At 45.7% G+C, this 18,692-nt stretch overlaps 1 protein-coding gene across 1 annotated transcript in view; it reads left to right on the forward strand.

Annotated features, from left to right (window-relative positions):
- The window catches only part of LOC126198854 (cholinesterase 1-like), a 178,623-nt gene that overhangs the window by 36,652 nt on the left and 123,279 nt on the right, over window positions 1-18,692 (forward strand). Inside the window, exons 3-4 of the mRNA XM_049935442.1 lie at window positions 3,805-3,921; window positions 18,319-18,484. Of these exons, the coding sequence (XP_049791399.1) occupies window positions 3,805-3,921; window positions 18,319-18,484 (283 nt within the window). The remainder of the gene's footprint in view (window positions 1-3,804; window positions 3,922-18,318; window positions 18,485-18,692) is intronic.

Genomic DNA, 18,692 nt, shown 5'->3' on the forward strand with positions numbered 1-18,692 from the left:
GATGCTCACTTTCTGCACACGGCTATCAACCTCCTGTGAATATCCGCAGTGTGTACATCCTCCTTTCTCAGAAGCCAATTGGTCCAGCGCTGACTTTGATGATCACACTCCATATTGTCCGCTCGCGTAATGACAGCAGCTGGGAAACCGGGCTGTACTGTGCAGAGATTACACTTATAGTAATTGTCCTGCCAGCTACGATTAGAGCAATGTAGTACATACTTGCAGCAGTAATGATGCGTCAAGTAGTGCACCAAGAGTAATGGGGAAAAACAAAGTGCAACACAATGTGGAAAATTCCCCGTATTACCACTGCTGCTACTGCTGTTTATATCATTAGAGTTTATTCTGTCTTCGATCACTGGCTCTGGTACCACTATTGAGCAGTGTATTTACCTTCTCTTAGTTCTGCTGTTTGCAGATGACTTTACCCCGAGAAAAGCAACGTTACAGAACTGTTGCTTGTTTTCTGCATAATGGCTTTCGTTTTGTGCTGAAGACATCTACCAACTGCTGTAACAGCAGGTACGATTCAACTACTTTCGTCAGTAGATCATCATAAACCAGCAGTAATGGACCAAGTAAATGAGTAAAAATTATCGTAACCAATCTGACATCTATTAACATATAATATGGTGTTATAACGAAATATTTAGGGTTATTTGTCGTTGTATACGGTATAGATCAGAATTCAAAATAGCATACTGGCTGTTGTTGTACTCTTGACAGCTACAGTTCCAGTTTACAAGACTGAATCATTCTTTCTAACGGATGAATGTACTTCCACACATGGAATAGTGCACTGTAGCAAAGTGCCACGGTATCTCAAATCACAAAACAGTTACGAATACATTGTAACGTACCGTATCTTAACAGTGCTTATTACTGAGTAGATGATTTTTTCTTATTCTGCCAATCGTGTATAACAAATTAACGGGATAAAGTAGTGCATAACAGTACATGTAACACGTTGCCACACGGACTTCGCTTTGGTTCATGGTGCTGTGTATAATGTCTATTATATTTAATGATCATACACTATGTGATCAAAGGTATCCGGACACCAGAGTGAAAATGACATACAAGTTCGTGGGGCCCTCCGTCGGTAATGCTGGAATTCAGTGTGGTGTTAGCCCACCCTTAGCCTTCCCACTCTCACAGGGATACGTTCAATCAGGTGCTGGAAGGTTTCTTGGGAAATGGCAGCCCATTATTCACGGAGTGATTCACTGAGGAGAGGCATCGATGTCGGCCGGTGAGGCCTGGCACGAAGTCGGCGTTCCAAAACATCCCAGAAGTCTATACGATTCAGGTCAGGACTCAATGCAGGCCAGTTCATTACAGGGATGTTATTGTCGTGTAACCACTCCGCCACAGGCCGTGTATTATGAACAGGTGCTCGATCTCATTGAAACATGCAGTCGCCATCACCGAATTGCTCTTCAACAATGGGAACAAGAAGGTGCTTAAAACATGAATGTACGCCTGTGCTGTGGTAATGCCACACAAAACAACAAGGGTTGCAAGCCCCTCCCATGAAAACATGACCACACCATAACACCACCGCCTCCTAGTTTTACAGTTGGCACTACACACGCTGGCAGATGACGTTCACCTGGCATTCTCCATACCCATATCCTGCCATCTGAGCGCCACATTGTGTACCGTGATTCGTCACTCCACACAACGTTTTTCCACTGTTCAATCGTCCAAAGTTTACGCTCCTTACACCAAGCGAGGCGTCGTTTGGCAATTACCGGAGTGATGTGTGGCTTATGTTCAGCTGACCTCCCGTCTAACTATCACAGTACTTCCAGTGCATCCTGATGCAATATGGAATTCCTGTGTGATAGTCTGGATAGATGTCTGCCTATTACCCATTACGAGCCTCTTCAACTGTCGGCAATCTCTCAGTCAACAGACGAGGTCGACCTGTACGCTTTTGTGCTGTACGTGTTCAAATGGTTCAAATGGCTCTGAGCACTATGGGACTTAACTTCTGTGGTCATGAGTCCCCTAGAACTTAGAACTCCTTAAACCTAACTAACCTAAGGACATCACACACATCCATGCCCGAGGCAGGATTCGAACCTGCGACCGTAGCAGTCGCGCGGTTCCGGACTGAGCGCCTTAACCGCGAGACCACCGCAGCCGGCACTGTACGTGTCCCTTGACATTTCCACTTCACTATCACATCGGAAACAGTGGACCTAGGGATGTTTAGGAGTGTGGAACTCACGCCTACAGACGTAATATACAACTGGTACCCAATCACCTGACCACATTCGAAGTCCATGAGTTCCACGGAGCGATCCTTCTGCTCCCTCGCGATGTCTGATGACTACAGGTCGCTGATATGGAGTAATTGGCAGTAGGTGGCAGCACAATGCACCTAATATGAAAAACTTATGTTTTTGGGGCTGTCCGGATTCTTTTGATCACATAGTGTATTGGTTAACTATTGTGTGGGTTGGATCACTGTACAGTCAGAATGTTTTGGGTCACTATATTAGCGAAGGTCAGTCACTAACAAAAAGGCGTATTTCCTCAAGAGATAACCCAACTTACAGTTATACTATAACAATTCTCTATCGCTGAAACATCAATAGTAATTTTCATGAAACTTCCTGGCAGATTAAAACTGTGTGCCCGATCGAGACTCGAACTCGGGACCTTTGCCTTTCGCGGGCAAGTGCTCTACCATCTGAGCTACCGAAGCACGACTCACGCCCGGTCCTCACAGCTTTACTTCTGGCAGTATCTCGTCTCCTACCTTCCAAACTTTACAGAAGCTCTCCTGCGAACCTTGCAGAACTAGTACTCCTGAAAGAAAGGATACTGCGGAGACATGGCTTAGCCACAGCCTGGGGGATGTTTCCAGAATGAGATTTTCACTCTGCAGCGGAGTGTGCGCTGATATGAAACTTCCTGGCAGATTAAAACTGTGTACCCGGCCGAGACTCGGGACCTTTGCCTTTCGCGGGCAAGTGCTCTACCATCTGAGCTACCGAAGCGCGACTCACGCCCGGTCCTCACAGCTTTACTTCTGCCAGTATCTCGTCTCCTACCTTCCAAACTTTACAGAAGCTCTCCTGCGAAACCGGCAGAACTGGCAGAAGTAAAGCTGTGAGGACCGGGCGTGAGTCGTGCTTCGGTAGCTCAGATGGTAGAGCACTTGCCCGTGAAAGGCAAAGGTCCCGAGTTCGAGTCTCGGTCGGGCACACAGTTTTAATCTGCCAGGAAGTTTCATATCAGCGCACACTCCGCTGCAGAGTGAAAATTTCATTGTAGTAATTTTCATGTTTACTAGATCTGACTGCAAATTCTTTCGGCCGTTTACTTCTGCACCGGTGGTAGGGGTTGTTCTAAGCAGAACTTAACTTTCTCCAGTCTGCAGTTACATATTACGCCTTAAGCCTCCAAATCGTATGGTGACGAGTTAAGAGTGTACCACTTCACTTTCCACAGAGCCCCATTGATTCTTTTGGATTGTGTTGAAATTTGTGCCCTCCACCCTCAACTGTTTCATTACTGGATCAAGCGTTCGTAGAACCAGACTGATTTTTCCTTGTCCCTTACGATCATCAACAACATCGGTTTTTTTATTTAAACATCAAAACATCATTCACACACCCACGGGAGTACTAATCCTGTTATTTCTTTCGAGCCTGGACTTAATATTGTCCTCATGCGACTGCAGGCAGATGCAAATTACGTGAGAACTTATATAATCTGTGATATTTTCTGTAAACAATAATTACTCAGTTTACTAACGTCATTTTGTGTTCTTTTTTTGTCGTTCAGGACCCGGTGCCGTACACGTGGAACGGCAGCGTGGAGGCGGTTGCGGACGCGCCGATGTGTTCGCAGGCGAGCGGCGGTCAAGAGGACTGCCTCTACCTCAACGTCTACTCGCGGCAGGTAGGCCACGGACTGGCGACGCTCCACTTGGCACTGCGTCCGATTCTACCGACAAATCTGACGTGAACTCCATGCCACGCACTACTAATATGTTGATAGACAATATCTGTGCTCCTCAAGCCAACCGATGTATGTAACTACCCCGTTGCGGCGGCGCGGTTCCTTCCGTCCCTTTTACGACGAACGAACCTGCACCTACCTGCTAGCATTGTCTCAGCAGATCATCGGTAGGGATGCCCAGCGAAACCCACTGTGCTTCGACGCGAACCAGGCTGCAATTAAAGTCACTAATCTACGTTTCGGGAGAAAGTTCTAACACGAAATGTGGAGTTGGAAGTTTTGTCCTTAATTAATATATTCTGAAACTTAGGTGAACACGTATCACTGCCAAGCCCGTGCTAGACTTTACACAGTCACTCACAATACCTTTCACTCACTTTAGCAAGTTTATGTTGTTGCATTTCCCGAAAACGCAACAGCAACAAAAATACGGATTGTTTTTGATTGAGAATGCTCGCCAAATATTAAGTCTGTCGATACCTAATGCAGTCACAGTTTTTAGCCACCGACCTGCTCAATATGCCACGCGGGATTTATGTCTTTTCTCGTCACAAAATTCACTTAAAAATTCCGAAATTTCTACACACCCATCGGAATAATTATGCCGTCACTTTACAACACTTTTGATGTATGAAACACTGCTAGATCCGGCAACTTATCGTTTCCATCGGAACTACTACTACACACGTCCGAACTGTTTAATGGCTAGGCTCCGACTCCTCTCTCGAATACTCTAAGTCTTCTCTACCAGCAGAGAAAGGCGCGCGAAGAATATTGCCTTACCATTGGTCAGTTTACCCAACAGCCAACAGCAAAACAACATTCTCCCGCGTCAGTCCGCGCTTTTCATCAATAACCAATCGCAAAATAGTAAACCTAACGACTGCACTTTTTACCGACATAATTATCTAATATGCTGAAGTTTTGCTTATGTATAAAGTTGTTTACTATTGTTATTTATACCTGAATTAATTTTCCCTTTACCATAAACTTACTTTAAAAATCTATTCTACAAAAATCCCCTTTGTCCACATCCACACTTCTTCGAAATGTTCCCACACTAAATGCCACTTCATAACTAGTTAAACAATTATCTTCATATTACTTAAACCACACTCACGCATCTTTCATACTGCTAAAACACATTTAGAACATTTTACATACACAAAAAGACATAACACTTTATGAAAATACTAGAACAGTTTATGAAAAACATTCTATTACTTTAGTGCACTCTAGTGGACACAATCGAAACTAAATCACAGTCCCCTATCCAATACTGTCCTCTATCGGCTGGTACATAAACTACATGCGCGTCCAGTCTCGCGTCGCCATTTGTCACTATCCAGCTGTGAGGCACATCTCCCACTTAACCGTCTCCAAGGCAGGATCGGTATACAGCGCTACGCCTCACCTTGTCATGGTAGGGGTATGGTGATTGTTGGTAAGCGTCACTGTGAGACTGAATCCAGCTCATTCTACTTTCATGCTCTTTTCTAGAACTAGCCGTAGAAGGAACCAATATATCGGTTAACTCCTCTAGAAACGTTCGATCTCACAATTTCAAAAGTAAAGCACTCCTTCATGTACAACGCCCCCCTTGTAGTACCTGGCATTGGCGCTGAACGAACATCTCCGCCGGGCCTTTGCACCTACTAAACAAACCTTGGAGCGAATGCGAACCGTGAATTTACTCACCAAGGAAACAATTAGAATTTAACAAGTAAATGAAACAACATATCTCCAATCACTTAACTTCGAATAAACTGACATTTCTGGCGAAGACCTGGCGCAGCACCCCCAACGCTCTCCCGAACCGTCCGCTGCCAGCCGCTTCAACGGACGCAGGAAGGCGCGCCGATCTCCCGTCTCACGGCGTCGCAGCTCACCCCGGCCAGCCCGATGTCGTGTTTCGCTCCTGTTGCTCTCGTGTGAACCGCGAAGCCACTACCCCTTTCTGCAGGGTGTTACAAAAAGGTACGGCCAAACTTTCAGGAAACATTCCTCACACACAAATAAAGAAAAGATGTTATCTGCACATGTGTCCGGAAACGCTTAATTTCCATGTTAGAGCTCATTTTAGTTTCGTCCACCTACGCTCAATGGAGCACGTTATCATGATTTCATACGGGATACTCTACCTGTGCTGCTAGAACATGTGCCTTTACAAGTACGACACAACATGTGGTTCCTGCACGATGGAGCTCCTGCACATTTCAGTCGAAGTGTTCGTACGCTTCTCAACAACAGATTCGGTGACCGATGGATTGGTAGAGGCGGACCAATTCCATGGCCTCCACGCTCTCCTGACCTCAACCCTCTTGACTTTCATTTATGGGGGCATTTGAAAGCTCTTGTCTACGCAACCCCGGTACCAAATATAGAGACTCTTCGTGCTCGTGTTGTGGACGGCTGTGATACAATACGCCATTCTCGAGGGCTGCATCAGCGCATCAGGGATTCCATGCGACAGGGTGGATGCATGTATCCTCGCTTACGGAGGACATTTTGAACATTTCCTGTAAGAAAGTGTTTGAAGTCACGCAGGTACGTTCTGTTGCTCTGTGTTTCCATTCCATGATTAATGTGATTTGAAGAGAAGTAATAAAATGAACTCTAACATGGAAAGTAAGCGTTTCCGGACACCTGTCCACATAACATATTTTCTTTCTTTGTGTGTGAGGAATGTTCCTGAAAGTTTGGCCGTACCCTTTTGTAACACCCTGTATACGGCGCTGCCCACTGGACTCACGTGGGGACCTCACATGCGCCGACGCTCAAGGCGGACAGGTCACCTCGTGTCTCCGTGCGCGACCGACCAACCGACCGATCCAACCGCCAATGACCGTTGCCCGAACAACTCGAGTAGACTGGCGGCCTAACGCGCAGACTCATATGCAGGAACTCAGCCCCGACCGGGCGACCACTAGCTGAGTTCTGTTACTGGTGGAGCGGCAAGACTCTCATTTTCTGGCTTTCAGTTTGATCCAAACGACAGACGACAGACAGACACTAACTGCCGCACAAATGCGAACAGACCAGCAACTGGTGACACGAGACTGACCTAGCCTCACTCCGACTGACCAACTGCCGAGCTGATAGCGCTCCTTACATGCACGTGAGTAGGCAACCTTTCCGCTTTCCCACGAGAGGGAGACACCAAAGCTGAAATTGCCACAGCGGCGCCACCGCCAGAAACGGAGGGCGACTGCTTCAAACAACGCGCTGCGGCGCACTCTTCAAAACAGCAATTTTTTTCTACGGCTCAGAATGTGCTACACGTTTTTGGAACCTTTACATCTCCCGTAAGGAATTGCAGTTTGGCTTATGTCTTTCATACGATTAGCTTTATGAAGTTTCACTTTAAATCTCTGAGTACGTGCACTCCACACGTTCAATGAATGTGGTTGCTTCCAGTGATTGGTCGTCAGTGGTGTAATACACAATAATGGGTCATCCCAACTATTTGCGTGCGAATCAGCAAAAAGTTATATTTTTTATGTCAAACGTCGATTGCCAATCCCTGCACGAAGCGTCGATCCTCTGAAGGTCTTCCTGCATTTCACTACAGTTTTCTTGCGTTGTGACGTCTCTACGAATAACAGCGTCATCCGCGAACTGGCTCTAGGAGCTATTAACATTGAAACTTGCTGGCAGATTAAAACCTTTTACTGGACCGAAACGCGAACGCCGGACCTTTGCCTTTCGTGGCCAAGTGCTCCACAGACTGAGCTATCTAAGCACGAATCGCGACTTTACTTCCGTCCGTGCCTCATCTCCAACCTTCAAACCGAAACTTCACAGAACATCTGCTGTGAAATTGGCAAGAATAGCGCTCCTAGAAGGAAAGACATTGGAGAGACATATATTAGCCTCAGCCTGAGGAATATTCCAGTGTATTTGCCAGCGAAAGGCACAGTTTCGTGTTCGAGTCTTGGTCAGGAACACAGTTTTAACCTGTCACTAAGTTAGATATCAGCACGTTATCTGCAGCAGAGTGAAAATTTTATTTTGGGAACTTTTAACACTATTCGCTAGATCATTTACTTTTATTTATTAATTTTTTTCGTTATCTCCTATGCCAATCTTTTCATCTTAGAGTAGCACTTTCAACCTATGTGCTCAATTATTTGCGGGACGTATCCTAATCTCTATTCACCTCTACAGTTTTTACGCTCTACAACTGCCTCTGGTACCATGGAAGTTACTCCCTGGTATCGTAATTGATGTCATGCCATCCTGTCCCTTCTTCGTTCAGTGTTTCCCATATATTCTTTTCCTCGTCGATTCTGCGGGGAATCTCACCATTCCGTTCTTTATCCAGATAATTTTCAACATTCTTCTGTGGCACCAAACCTTTCTTCTGTAGCATCACATCTTAAATGCTTCTATTCTCATGAAGAAACAAGTAATCTTGGTTGCAATGGTAAATTTTTTAAAAATTATTTCCCAATGACGCGTTTCACCTTTATTTAGGCGTCCTCGGATTGACCTACAGAAGAAATACAAAATGTCATAACAGTGCCGTGACCCCATTTAGTGAGACTGGATTACCAAGAACATATATCTTACTAATATTTGGAAGCGATCGGTACATAGGATATCCCAGCAGGTAAATGCCCCTTGTGAAATGTTTAAAAACAATGCACGCTATCCTATAAAATAGAATAAAACAGAAGATAATCGAAAAGCATTTTGTAAAAAAAGTATGTTACCTGCTTTGTCCCTGAATTCACAACCCAAACTATAAATAGGAAGGAGGCAACAGATTACCTAATTACGGCATGTGGTGACGTCCAATGCAGACCAAACGGCATCAGACCTACAGTAAATCTTTACATCATAAACATGCCGGAAGTGTGCATATTCTGGCTGCTCACATTATACTGGATATGAAAACATACAAGGCTCCTAAGACTAGTGGACGCAACTCTCGGCAAATGATGCTTGCAGTCTGTGAGCTACTACAGTGTTCATTACAACAAACTATGACAGTTATTATAGACGACTGGTGTTCTAAAAGTTACTTATAAAATGCTTACATTAATATCTAGAATACAGGGTGAAGAAAAATGAAAATCTAAAGTACATAAAAATATATTGCTGTAATGGGGAAGCGGAACTCTGAATATCAGTTTTGCGTGTCCCAAATACTAATTATAGCCAACAACTTTGCGCATACCTGAATCTCCCCAAAATCAGCATTTACGCCACTTCATACTTCTCGCCAATGCTCGAGATGTACCTGTCACTGCTGACTAACAATGCAATGTGTTGTTGTTGTGGTCTTCATCCTGACACTGGTTTGGTGCAGCTCTCCGTGCTACTCTATCCTGTGCAAGCTTCTTCATCTCCCTGTACTTACTGCAACTTACATCCTTCTGAATCTGCTTAGTGTATTCATCTCTTGGTCTCCCTCTACGATTTTTACCCTCCACGCTGCCCTCCAATGCTAAATTTGTGATCCCTTGATGCCTCAGAACATGTCCTACCAACCGGTCCCTTCTTCTTGTCAAGTTGTGCCACAAACTTATCTTCTCCCCAATTCTATTCAATACCTCCTCATTAGGTATGTGATCTACCCATCTAATTCTTCTGTAGCACCACATTTCGAAAGCTTCTATTCTCTTCTTGTCCTCCTGATAACGATGCCCTCTTGAGTACTCCCCACCCGGAGATCCGAATGGGGGACTATTTTACCTCCGGAATATTTTACCCAAGAGGACGCCATCATCATTTAACCATACAGTAAAGCTGCATGCCCTCGGGAAAAATTACGACTGTAGTTTCCCATACCTTTCAGCCGTTCGCAGTACCAGCACAGCAAGGCCGTTTTGGTTAGTGTTACAAGGCCAGATCAGTCAATCATCCAGCCTGTTGCCCCTGCAACTACTGAAAGTGCTGCTGCCCCTCTCCAGTAACCACACGTTTGTCTGGCCTCTCAACAGATACCCCTCCGTTGTCGTTGCACCTACGGTACGGCCATCTGTATCGCTGAGGCACGCAAGCCTCCCCACCAACGGCAAGGTCCATGGTTCATGTGGGATTCTGAAAAATGCAAAAACAAAAATTAAATATAATAATAGTTACATCAACGATAAAAACTGTGATGATTAGCTATATTTCACCCTAAACGGAACACAGAGTCCCCCAATGCAAAAGCCGATAGCAAAAGTCAATCCCAAAAATCCCCCTTCCAGACGATAATGAACCTTCTTGTTAAAAACAGATTTACAACAGTGCAAGAGCGCCAGTGGCAGCTACATGTCACAGTGTGCGCAATATAGAGCACCCACAAATGAAAATCAGCAAACTCTAAAAATAAGAAATCGGAAAGATAACTGGCTCGATTCAGTTACGTAGCATCCAGGGCTTAGCTATTAACATTAAGCAATTGTCTCATAGTGTCAAAATACACTTGGTAAATTCTTGGTACATTCCAGCAGTTGGTCTTTTAGGAGCCGCCAATCTGCTTTCCGTGAGCACTTAGCTATTTCCATTTCTTCTACGATGTTGCGTTCTTTCCCTTCTGAGCATAGTGGAGGATTTTTAAATTTTGATCATGGGAGGACGATGGCCACTGGACTTTATATATTCTGCAGAGGCCGAGTTAGGTTTAACTTCTCTTCTTTTATTTAACAAGTCTTCTTCAAATCTAGCTTTCAGTGTTCTGGCAGTTTGGCCAGCGCACTGAGCGTGATATTCGTCTCATTCGAGCAAGTACACGCCTGAACTTAGGTGTTTATCACTGGCTCATTTCGTATTTACATATACTGAATATTGGTACCTCCAGAGAAACCTACATGAACGCCTGTTCCCGGAAGACATTCGACTAGTTTTTGCGTCCCTATACTGAAATCTGAAACATCTGTTGTCTCTGGGCTTTGAAATTTCACGTAATGATCAATGTACCATCAGTCCAACCTGTAGCACGCGGTGTGGAGACGTCGACATGCAGAGGCCCACCACACTCAGTGCGTATAACGTCTACGACAAGGAGAATTAAGCAGATAGTATCCGGCTTCAAGATTAAGGATGAACGTCTTGAAATTATATTGAATGGCACGACCCCTTGCAATCAGTACCATGGATGGACACTTGGATGATTAACATTTGGTTTAAGGTTTCTGACTAAGTGGAGAGCATCTGTAGAGGATATTGCAGGTGAGAAGCTACTGTGACCCATTCTAGAGTAGTATTCCAGCTTTTGTAGTCCTAATCATGTAGGGATGATAAGAGATATCGAATTTAGAAACATACGCTGCTAGGATTGGGCTGTCGCTACAGTCCATATGACTGTGTAAACAGAGATGCTGAGGAAATTTAAATGAGGATGACCAAGCCGGGACGTGTGGTAGCCGACACATTTGGCTAATGTGCGGAAGGGCGTCTGTTCAAATCTCCGTCACGTTATCGAGATTTAGGTTTTCTGTGGCTTCCCTTAATCACTGAAAGCAAATGCCCGTATGATTCTTCGTTAAGGAGACGGCCAATTTCCTTCCTCAACGTTCCCCTTGCCCGACCTAGTCCTCCGCCACTAACGACCTCGTCGTCAATGGGGAAGCAATCCAAAATCTTCTAGTACGGCAATATATATGTAAGGAAGTAGGTGTAGTTCTCCCGGAACACAGCCCACACCATTATGGAGCCATCACCAGCCTGCACAGTGCCTTGTTGACGTGTCCGTAGCTTCTTGGGGTCTGCGGCGCACTCCAGCCCTATGGTCAGCTCTTACCAACAGAAATCTGGACTCATCTGACCAGACTACCGTTTTCCAGCCGTCTAGGGTCTTACTGATATGGTCAAGAGCCAAGGAGAGTCGCTGCAGGCAATGTCCTGCTGTTACCAAAGGAACTCGTGTCTGTCGTCTGCTGCTATAGCCCATTAACGCCACATTTCGCCCCACTGTCCTTACGGAGACGTTCGTCGTACGTCCCACGTTGATTTTTGCTCTTACTTCACGCAGTGTTGCTTGTCTGCTAGTATTGACAACTCTACACAAACGCCGCTGCTCTCGATCGTTACGTGAAGGCCATCGGCAACTGCGTTGTCCGTGTAATGCCTGGCATTTGGTTATCTCAGCACTCTCTTGACACTGTGGAGCTCGGAATTTTTATTTCCCTAACGCCTTCAGAAATGAAACGTCCCATGCGTCTGGTTCCAACAGCCATTCCGCGATGAATGTCTGTTAATTCCCGTCGGCGGCCATAATGACGTCGGAAACCTTTCCATATCAGTCACCTGAATACAGTTCACTGCTCCACCTATCAACTGTCCTTTTATAACCCGTGTACGCGGTACTACCGCCATATGTACACTACTGACCATTAAAATTGCTACACCAAGAAGAAATGCAGATGATAAACGGGTATTCATTGGACAAATACATTATACTAGAACTGACATGTGATTACATTTTCATGCAGTTTGGGTGCATAGATCCTGAGAAGTCAGTACCCAGAACAACCACCTCTGTCCGTAATAACGGCCTCGATACGTCTGGGCATTGAGTCACACAGAGCTTGGATGGCGTGTACGGTACAGCTGCCCATGCAGCTTCAACATGATACCACAGTTCATGAAGAGTAGTGACTGGCGCATTGTGATGAGCCAGTTGCTCGGCCACCATTGACCAGACGCTTTCAGTTGGTGAGAGATCTGGAGAATGTGCTGGCCAGGGCAGAGGTCGAACATTTTCTGTATCCAGAAAGGCCCGTACAGGACCTGCAACATGCGGTCGTGCATTATCCTGCTGAAATGTAGGGTTTCACAGGTATCGAATGAAGGGTAGAGCCACGGATCGTAACACATTTGAAATGTAACGTCCACTGTTCAAAGTGCCATCAATGCGAACAAGAGATGACCGAGACGTGTAACCAATGACACCACATAGCATCACGCCGGGTGATACGCCAGTATGGCGACAACGAATACACGCTTTTAATGTGCGTTCACCGCAATTTCGCCAAACACGGATGCGACCATCATGATGCTGAAAACAGAACCTGGATTCATCCGAAAAAAAGACGTTTTGCTATTCGTGCACCCAGGTTCATCATTGAGTACACCATCGCAGGCGCTCCTGTCTGTGATGCAGCGTCAAGGGTAAATGCAGCCATGGTCTCCGAGCTGATAGTGCATGCTGCTGCAAACGTCGTCGAACTGTTGGTGCAGATGGTTGTTGTCTTGCATACGTCCCCGTCTGTTGACTCAGGGATCGAGACGTGGCTGCACGATCCGTTACAGCCATGCGGATAAGATATCTTTCATCTCGACAGCTAGTGATACGAGGCCGTTGGGATCCAGCACGGCGTTCCGTATTACCCTCCTGAACCCACCGATCCCATATTCTGCTAACAGTCATTGGATCTCGACCAACGCGAGCAGCAATGTCGCGGTACGATAAACCGCAATCCGACCTTTATCAAAGTTGGAAACGTGGTGGTACGCATTTCTCCTCCTTACACGACACATCACAACAACGTTTCACCAGACAACGCCGGTCAACTGCTGTTTGTGTATGAGAAATCGGTTGGAAACTTTCCTCATGTCAGCACGTTGTAGGTGTCGCCACCGGGGCCAACCTTGTGTGAATGCTCTGAAAAGCTAATCATTTGCATATCACAGCATCTTATTCCTGTCGGTTAAATTTCGCGTCTGTAACACGTCACCTTCGTAGTGTAGCAATTTTAATGGCCAGTAGTGTATATGTGCATATCGCTATCCCATGACGTTAGTCACCTTAGCGTGTATGTTAACGCCGTCAAATGGAGATGTATTATTCATTTGATGTTTTATCCAATACTGGATGGTAATGAATCACGCTGAAAGCGGCTGTAAATGCTGAGGAACTTTACATGAAGGAGCTGTTCGGCACCTTCACCTTTTCTATTGACTTCTATGTCGGAGTGAATATCAAACTTACCTTCCACCGTTATCTTCAGGTTCTTATCTTCAGGTGTTTGTATTCCTCTCGACATCTCACGTGAGTGTTATCGCAAACGTTACAAGTCATGCCGCATCTGTGCATGCTTTATCTGTGCCTAACGCAACGATATCACGGCTGCCATTGTCATTATTATCAGCAAGAACTCTCTCTATTATACTAAACGAATTACAATATTTCCCTACTTAAATATTAAATACATGCTACAGGTATATAAACTTTACACACACAGTGTTCAGAAATCATTTAAACTAAGTAGGTATTGACCTGAGAAACCAAGTTACAGATGACGTCCCACGCTAAGACAACTGCACAAGAATTGTGCTTCGTCAGAACAGAGTACATATTCTCGGTTTCCTACACACACAGTTTTGCTGTGGTACGGATAACAGGTGTGTCACAATGTCAGAGGGAAACGGAGCATTAGCTCGAACGGTACTCTAAAGTTAAAACATTCTTGTGGCCAAAATCTATAAATTAAACACAGATCCGCCGTGAAATGCTGGTGGTATGTGGACCACATGCCATGTCGCATCCAGCCGCAGTGACACAGTGCCAACAATTTCACCAAGGCCGCACAGACGTCGGTGATGCTGGTCAACATCGATCACAGCTACAGTGTCAGGCAATCGAGGAACTGATTCGCAGTAATCGCTGGTTCGCCGACGATGAGGACTTTCACACAGCGGTTCTCCAACGGCTTCGTGACCAAGGAGAGGATTTCTACTGTCGAAGAATTGAACGACTGGTACAACATTCCGACTGCTACAGAGACTTGGTGACTACGTCGCAAAATAGTGTCAAATACAGGATGAGTAAGGAGGAAAGGCGATACAGATAGCCGTAACGTAGGTGCGACCACAACGGAGGGGTATCTGTTGAGAGGCCAGACAAACGTGTGGTTCCTGAAGAGGGGCAGCAGCCTTTTCAGTAGTTGCAAGGGCAACAGTCTGGATGATTGACTGATCTGACCTTGTAACACTAACCAAAACCGCCTTGCTGTGCCGGTACTGCGAACGGCTGAAAGCAAGGGGAAACTCGGGCATAATTTTTCCCGGGGGCATGCATTCAGCATCAAATCAGTCTCAGGACTGAAGACCACAACAACAACAAGGAGGAAAGATACATGATTCGAGGGGTGGTTGTATTACGGATTTTGAACATAAAACGTCATGTGGACATATTCCCTATTCTGAATGATTTTTGAGTTAGAACAATTTTTTTTTTTTTTTTTTTTTTTTTTTTTTTTTTTTTTTGCCACAGCCTTTATCCCGCATTGTGCACAGGGTCGGGCAGGGTTAGGTACGGATTTGGCAAGGTGAATCTTAACGGGTGGCCGGATGCCTTTCCTGCCACCACCCCATACACCCGGAATTTTAAGGGGTGGCTGGGTGCCCTTCCTGCCGCCACCGCATACCCCCCGGGACAGAATTAGTGTAGCCCAGCTGTCTGCGTCTAGTGTAAGTCGTGAAATAGTGTGAATGTGTTTCAAATGTCTGCGAGTCGTGTAACTGAGGCGGGGCATGGGGACCATCCCGGTATTCACCTAGCAGGATGTGAAAAACCGCCTAAAAACCACATCCAGGCTGGCCGGCACATCGGTCGCCGTCGTTATTCCGCCAGGTGGATTGGATCCGGGACCGGCACGCCGACCCGAGTCCAGGAAGCAGCGCGTTAGCGCTCTCGGCTATCCTGGCGGGTCTTACAGCATATTTAATGTGATTATTCATTTTATGTGTTATTCAAACGCTGTCATTGTTTACAGCGTACCACAGTAGTGTATAGGAGGACGAGACGAAGAATTTGATACAGGACACTTGTGGCCTATGTGTCGGGAAACTACCTCAGATTGACCTATAAGAGAGAAAAATGAATAGGACCTTTTTCGTAGGAAAATTAATGTACAGGGTGATTATAATTTAAAATTAAACTTTCAAAACGCTGTAGAAATAACACCACTGGTTAGAATGACGTCAAATTGCAACGGAATATTATCGGAGAAGGGGGAAAATGTATGGCAGAAAAAAAGAAATAGTGTGAAGATTCATCAAAAGATGGCGCTCTATGTGTCAGAATACGTAAATGAAACACTTGTCATGCGCACGACCCGTTGAAGTTGGTATAAACACGCCTGGTACACGACTTTTCCTCCTTTCGCGGATTGCAAGAGGGAAAACTGACTGTCTGAACGCCTCAGTACGAGCTCGAATTTCCCTTATCTTTGAATGGACAACAGCGGTGACGCGTTGTGTCACGCAAGCAATGAGGTCTTGGTAGGTCGATGGACGGAATTGGCACCATATCTGTGCACAAAATGGCCGGCCGGTGTGGCCGAGCGGTTCTAGGAGTCTGGGACCGCGCGACTGCTACGGTCGCAAGTTCGAATCCTGCCTCGGGCATGGATGTGTGTGATGTCCTTAGGTTAGTTAGGTTTAAGTAGTTCAAGTTCTAGGGGACTGATGATTCTCAGATGTTGAGTTCCATAGGGCTCAGAGCCATTTTAACCATTTGCACACAAAAGTCAGCTAATTCCCGTAAATGGCGAGGAGTGTGGCGATGAGGTCTGATGCCACGTTCAATCACGTCCCAGATGTGTTCAATCCAGTTCAGATCTCGTGACTTGAGGAACCAGCGTATCAACTAGGGCTCGCGACTGTGTTCCCCGAGCCTCTCCACCATACTCCAGGCCTTGTGACATGGTGCATTATCTTGTTGAAAGATGCCACTGCCTTCGGGAAATATTATCGCTATGAAGGGGTGTACAATAATATTTGACCGTCATGGTGCCTTGCACGAGCTATACTGGACCCATGGATACCCACGTGAATGTTCCCCAGAGCATAATGGAGCCGCCGTCCCACAGTACAGTTGAAACTTCCTGGCAGATTAAAACTGTATAGCGGACCGAGACTCGAACTCGGGACCTTTGACTTTCGCTGGCAAGTGCTCTACCAACTGAGCTACCCAATCACGACTCACGCCCCGTCCTCACAGCTTTACTTCTGCCAGTATCTCTTTTCCTACCTTGCAAACTGTACAGATGCTCTCCTGCAAACCTTGCAGAACTAGCACCCCTGAAAGAAAGGATATTGTAGAGACATGGCTTAGCCACAGCCTGGGGGATGTTTCCTGAATGAGAATTTCCCATCAGTTGCGCGCGAAATGCAAAGGTCCCGAGTTCGAGTCTCGGTCCGGTACACAGTTTTAATCTGCCAGGCTGCAGAATGAAAATTTCATTCTTTCCATAGTACAGTTGTTAACGAACTGTTCCGCTGGAAGACGACGGATTCGCGCCCTCCGATGGGCACGATGAAGAAGGTATCGTGATTCATCAGTTCATGCAACGCTCTGCCACTGCTTCAATGTCCAGTGCCGATGGTCACGTGCCAATTTCAGTCGCAGTGCCATGTCGTGTGTTAACATTGGCTTACTCATTGGTCGTCGGCTGCGGAGGCCCATCGTTAGGAGTATTCGGTGCACTATGTATTCAGGGACACTTGCGCTCCGCTCAGGATTAAAGTTTGATGTTAGTTCCGTCACAGTTTTCCACCTGTCCTGTTTTACCGTTCTACGCAGACTATGACGTCCGCTTTCTTATTACATTCCTTTCACTGCAGAGAATATGACTAACTGTGGGAAGTCACAGTCATCAACAGGAGTTCAGAATAAATTCAAAAGTAATGGTATATAATCAAATTACACCTTACAGCAGTTATATGAGACTGGATTTAACGGTCATGTTAATTACTGCTCATTGATTTATTCAAAAGATTAATTTTCATTGTGAAGACATTCAAATTCCTGATCGGCTGTTTGCCACCAGATAGGACGAGCGAAAGTTCTTTGGCAAGTGAATACTGTCGCTAGGAATTCGAAAGAATTCTGGAACTAATAAAAAGTCCGTACCCAGATTCCAGAAGTGTACAAGAGGTCCCTTTTGTCTCCCTCGCGGACACTATGTCTCAATTCACAGAACTACGTGCAGTTATAATCAGATATAACGCAGTCAAGTGGAAGAGAACTAAAACGTCCTGGCAGACTGAATCCGTGTGCCGGGCCGGGACTCGAACCTAGAATCTTTGAATTTCTCAGGCTGCTGCTCTACCATTGAGTTACGCAGTCATAAACCACCACATTTTTATGAAAGGAAAGCCATGAGGGCGGCGGTTCGCGAGTCGTGCCTGGATAATTCAGTCGGTGGAAGGTTTGCCCGAGAAAAGCGGTCCGGCACACACTTTTAATGTCAGGAAATTTCACATTAGCGAACATTCCGTTTCAGAGACTGTTCATAAAGAGCATTCTTTAGCCTCGATTACTGTGTTCATTGAAGCAGCAAATTTTTAGGGGCGTTCGTTGCAGCATCCAAGACGTCGATATGGACTGTGTTCTAGATTCCTCAGCTTGACGGATCCACTGGAGGTGCTGCCGTGATGGTGTACATCCATGGAGGCTCGCTGACGAGTGGCTCTGGTGCGTCCAGCTCGTTTGGTCCGGACTTCTTCCTGGAGGTTGATGACATCGTATTTGTCACCATGAACTACAGGCTCGGTGCCCTTGGTAAGACCATCAGCATTCAGTCATTAAATACTGCCACACATAACTTCATTGCATATTCTGATATTTAACTCTCGAAAGTGTTTAGAGAACTGTCGACAACGATAACATAGCGCCACGCTAAAAACCTTTTCAAAAATTGTGACCTCACTACGTTACCCATCCTCAATGAACAGCTTCTCTGAGTTACAGAGACTTTGCAGATCCAATT

The sequence above is a fragment of the Schistocerca nitens genome, chromosome 8, assembly GCF_023898315.1.
Source record: "Schistocerca nitens isolate TAMUIC-IGC-003100 chromosome 8, iqSchNite1.1, whole genome shotgun sequence".
NCBI lineage: Eukaryota > Metazoa > Arthropoda > Insecta > Orthoptera > Acrididae > Schistocerca > Schistocerca nitens.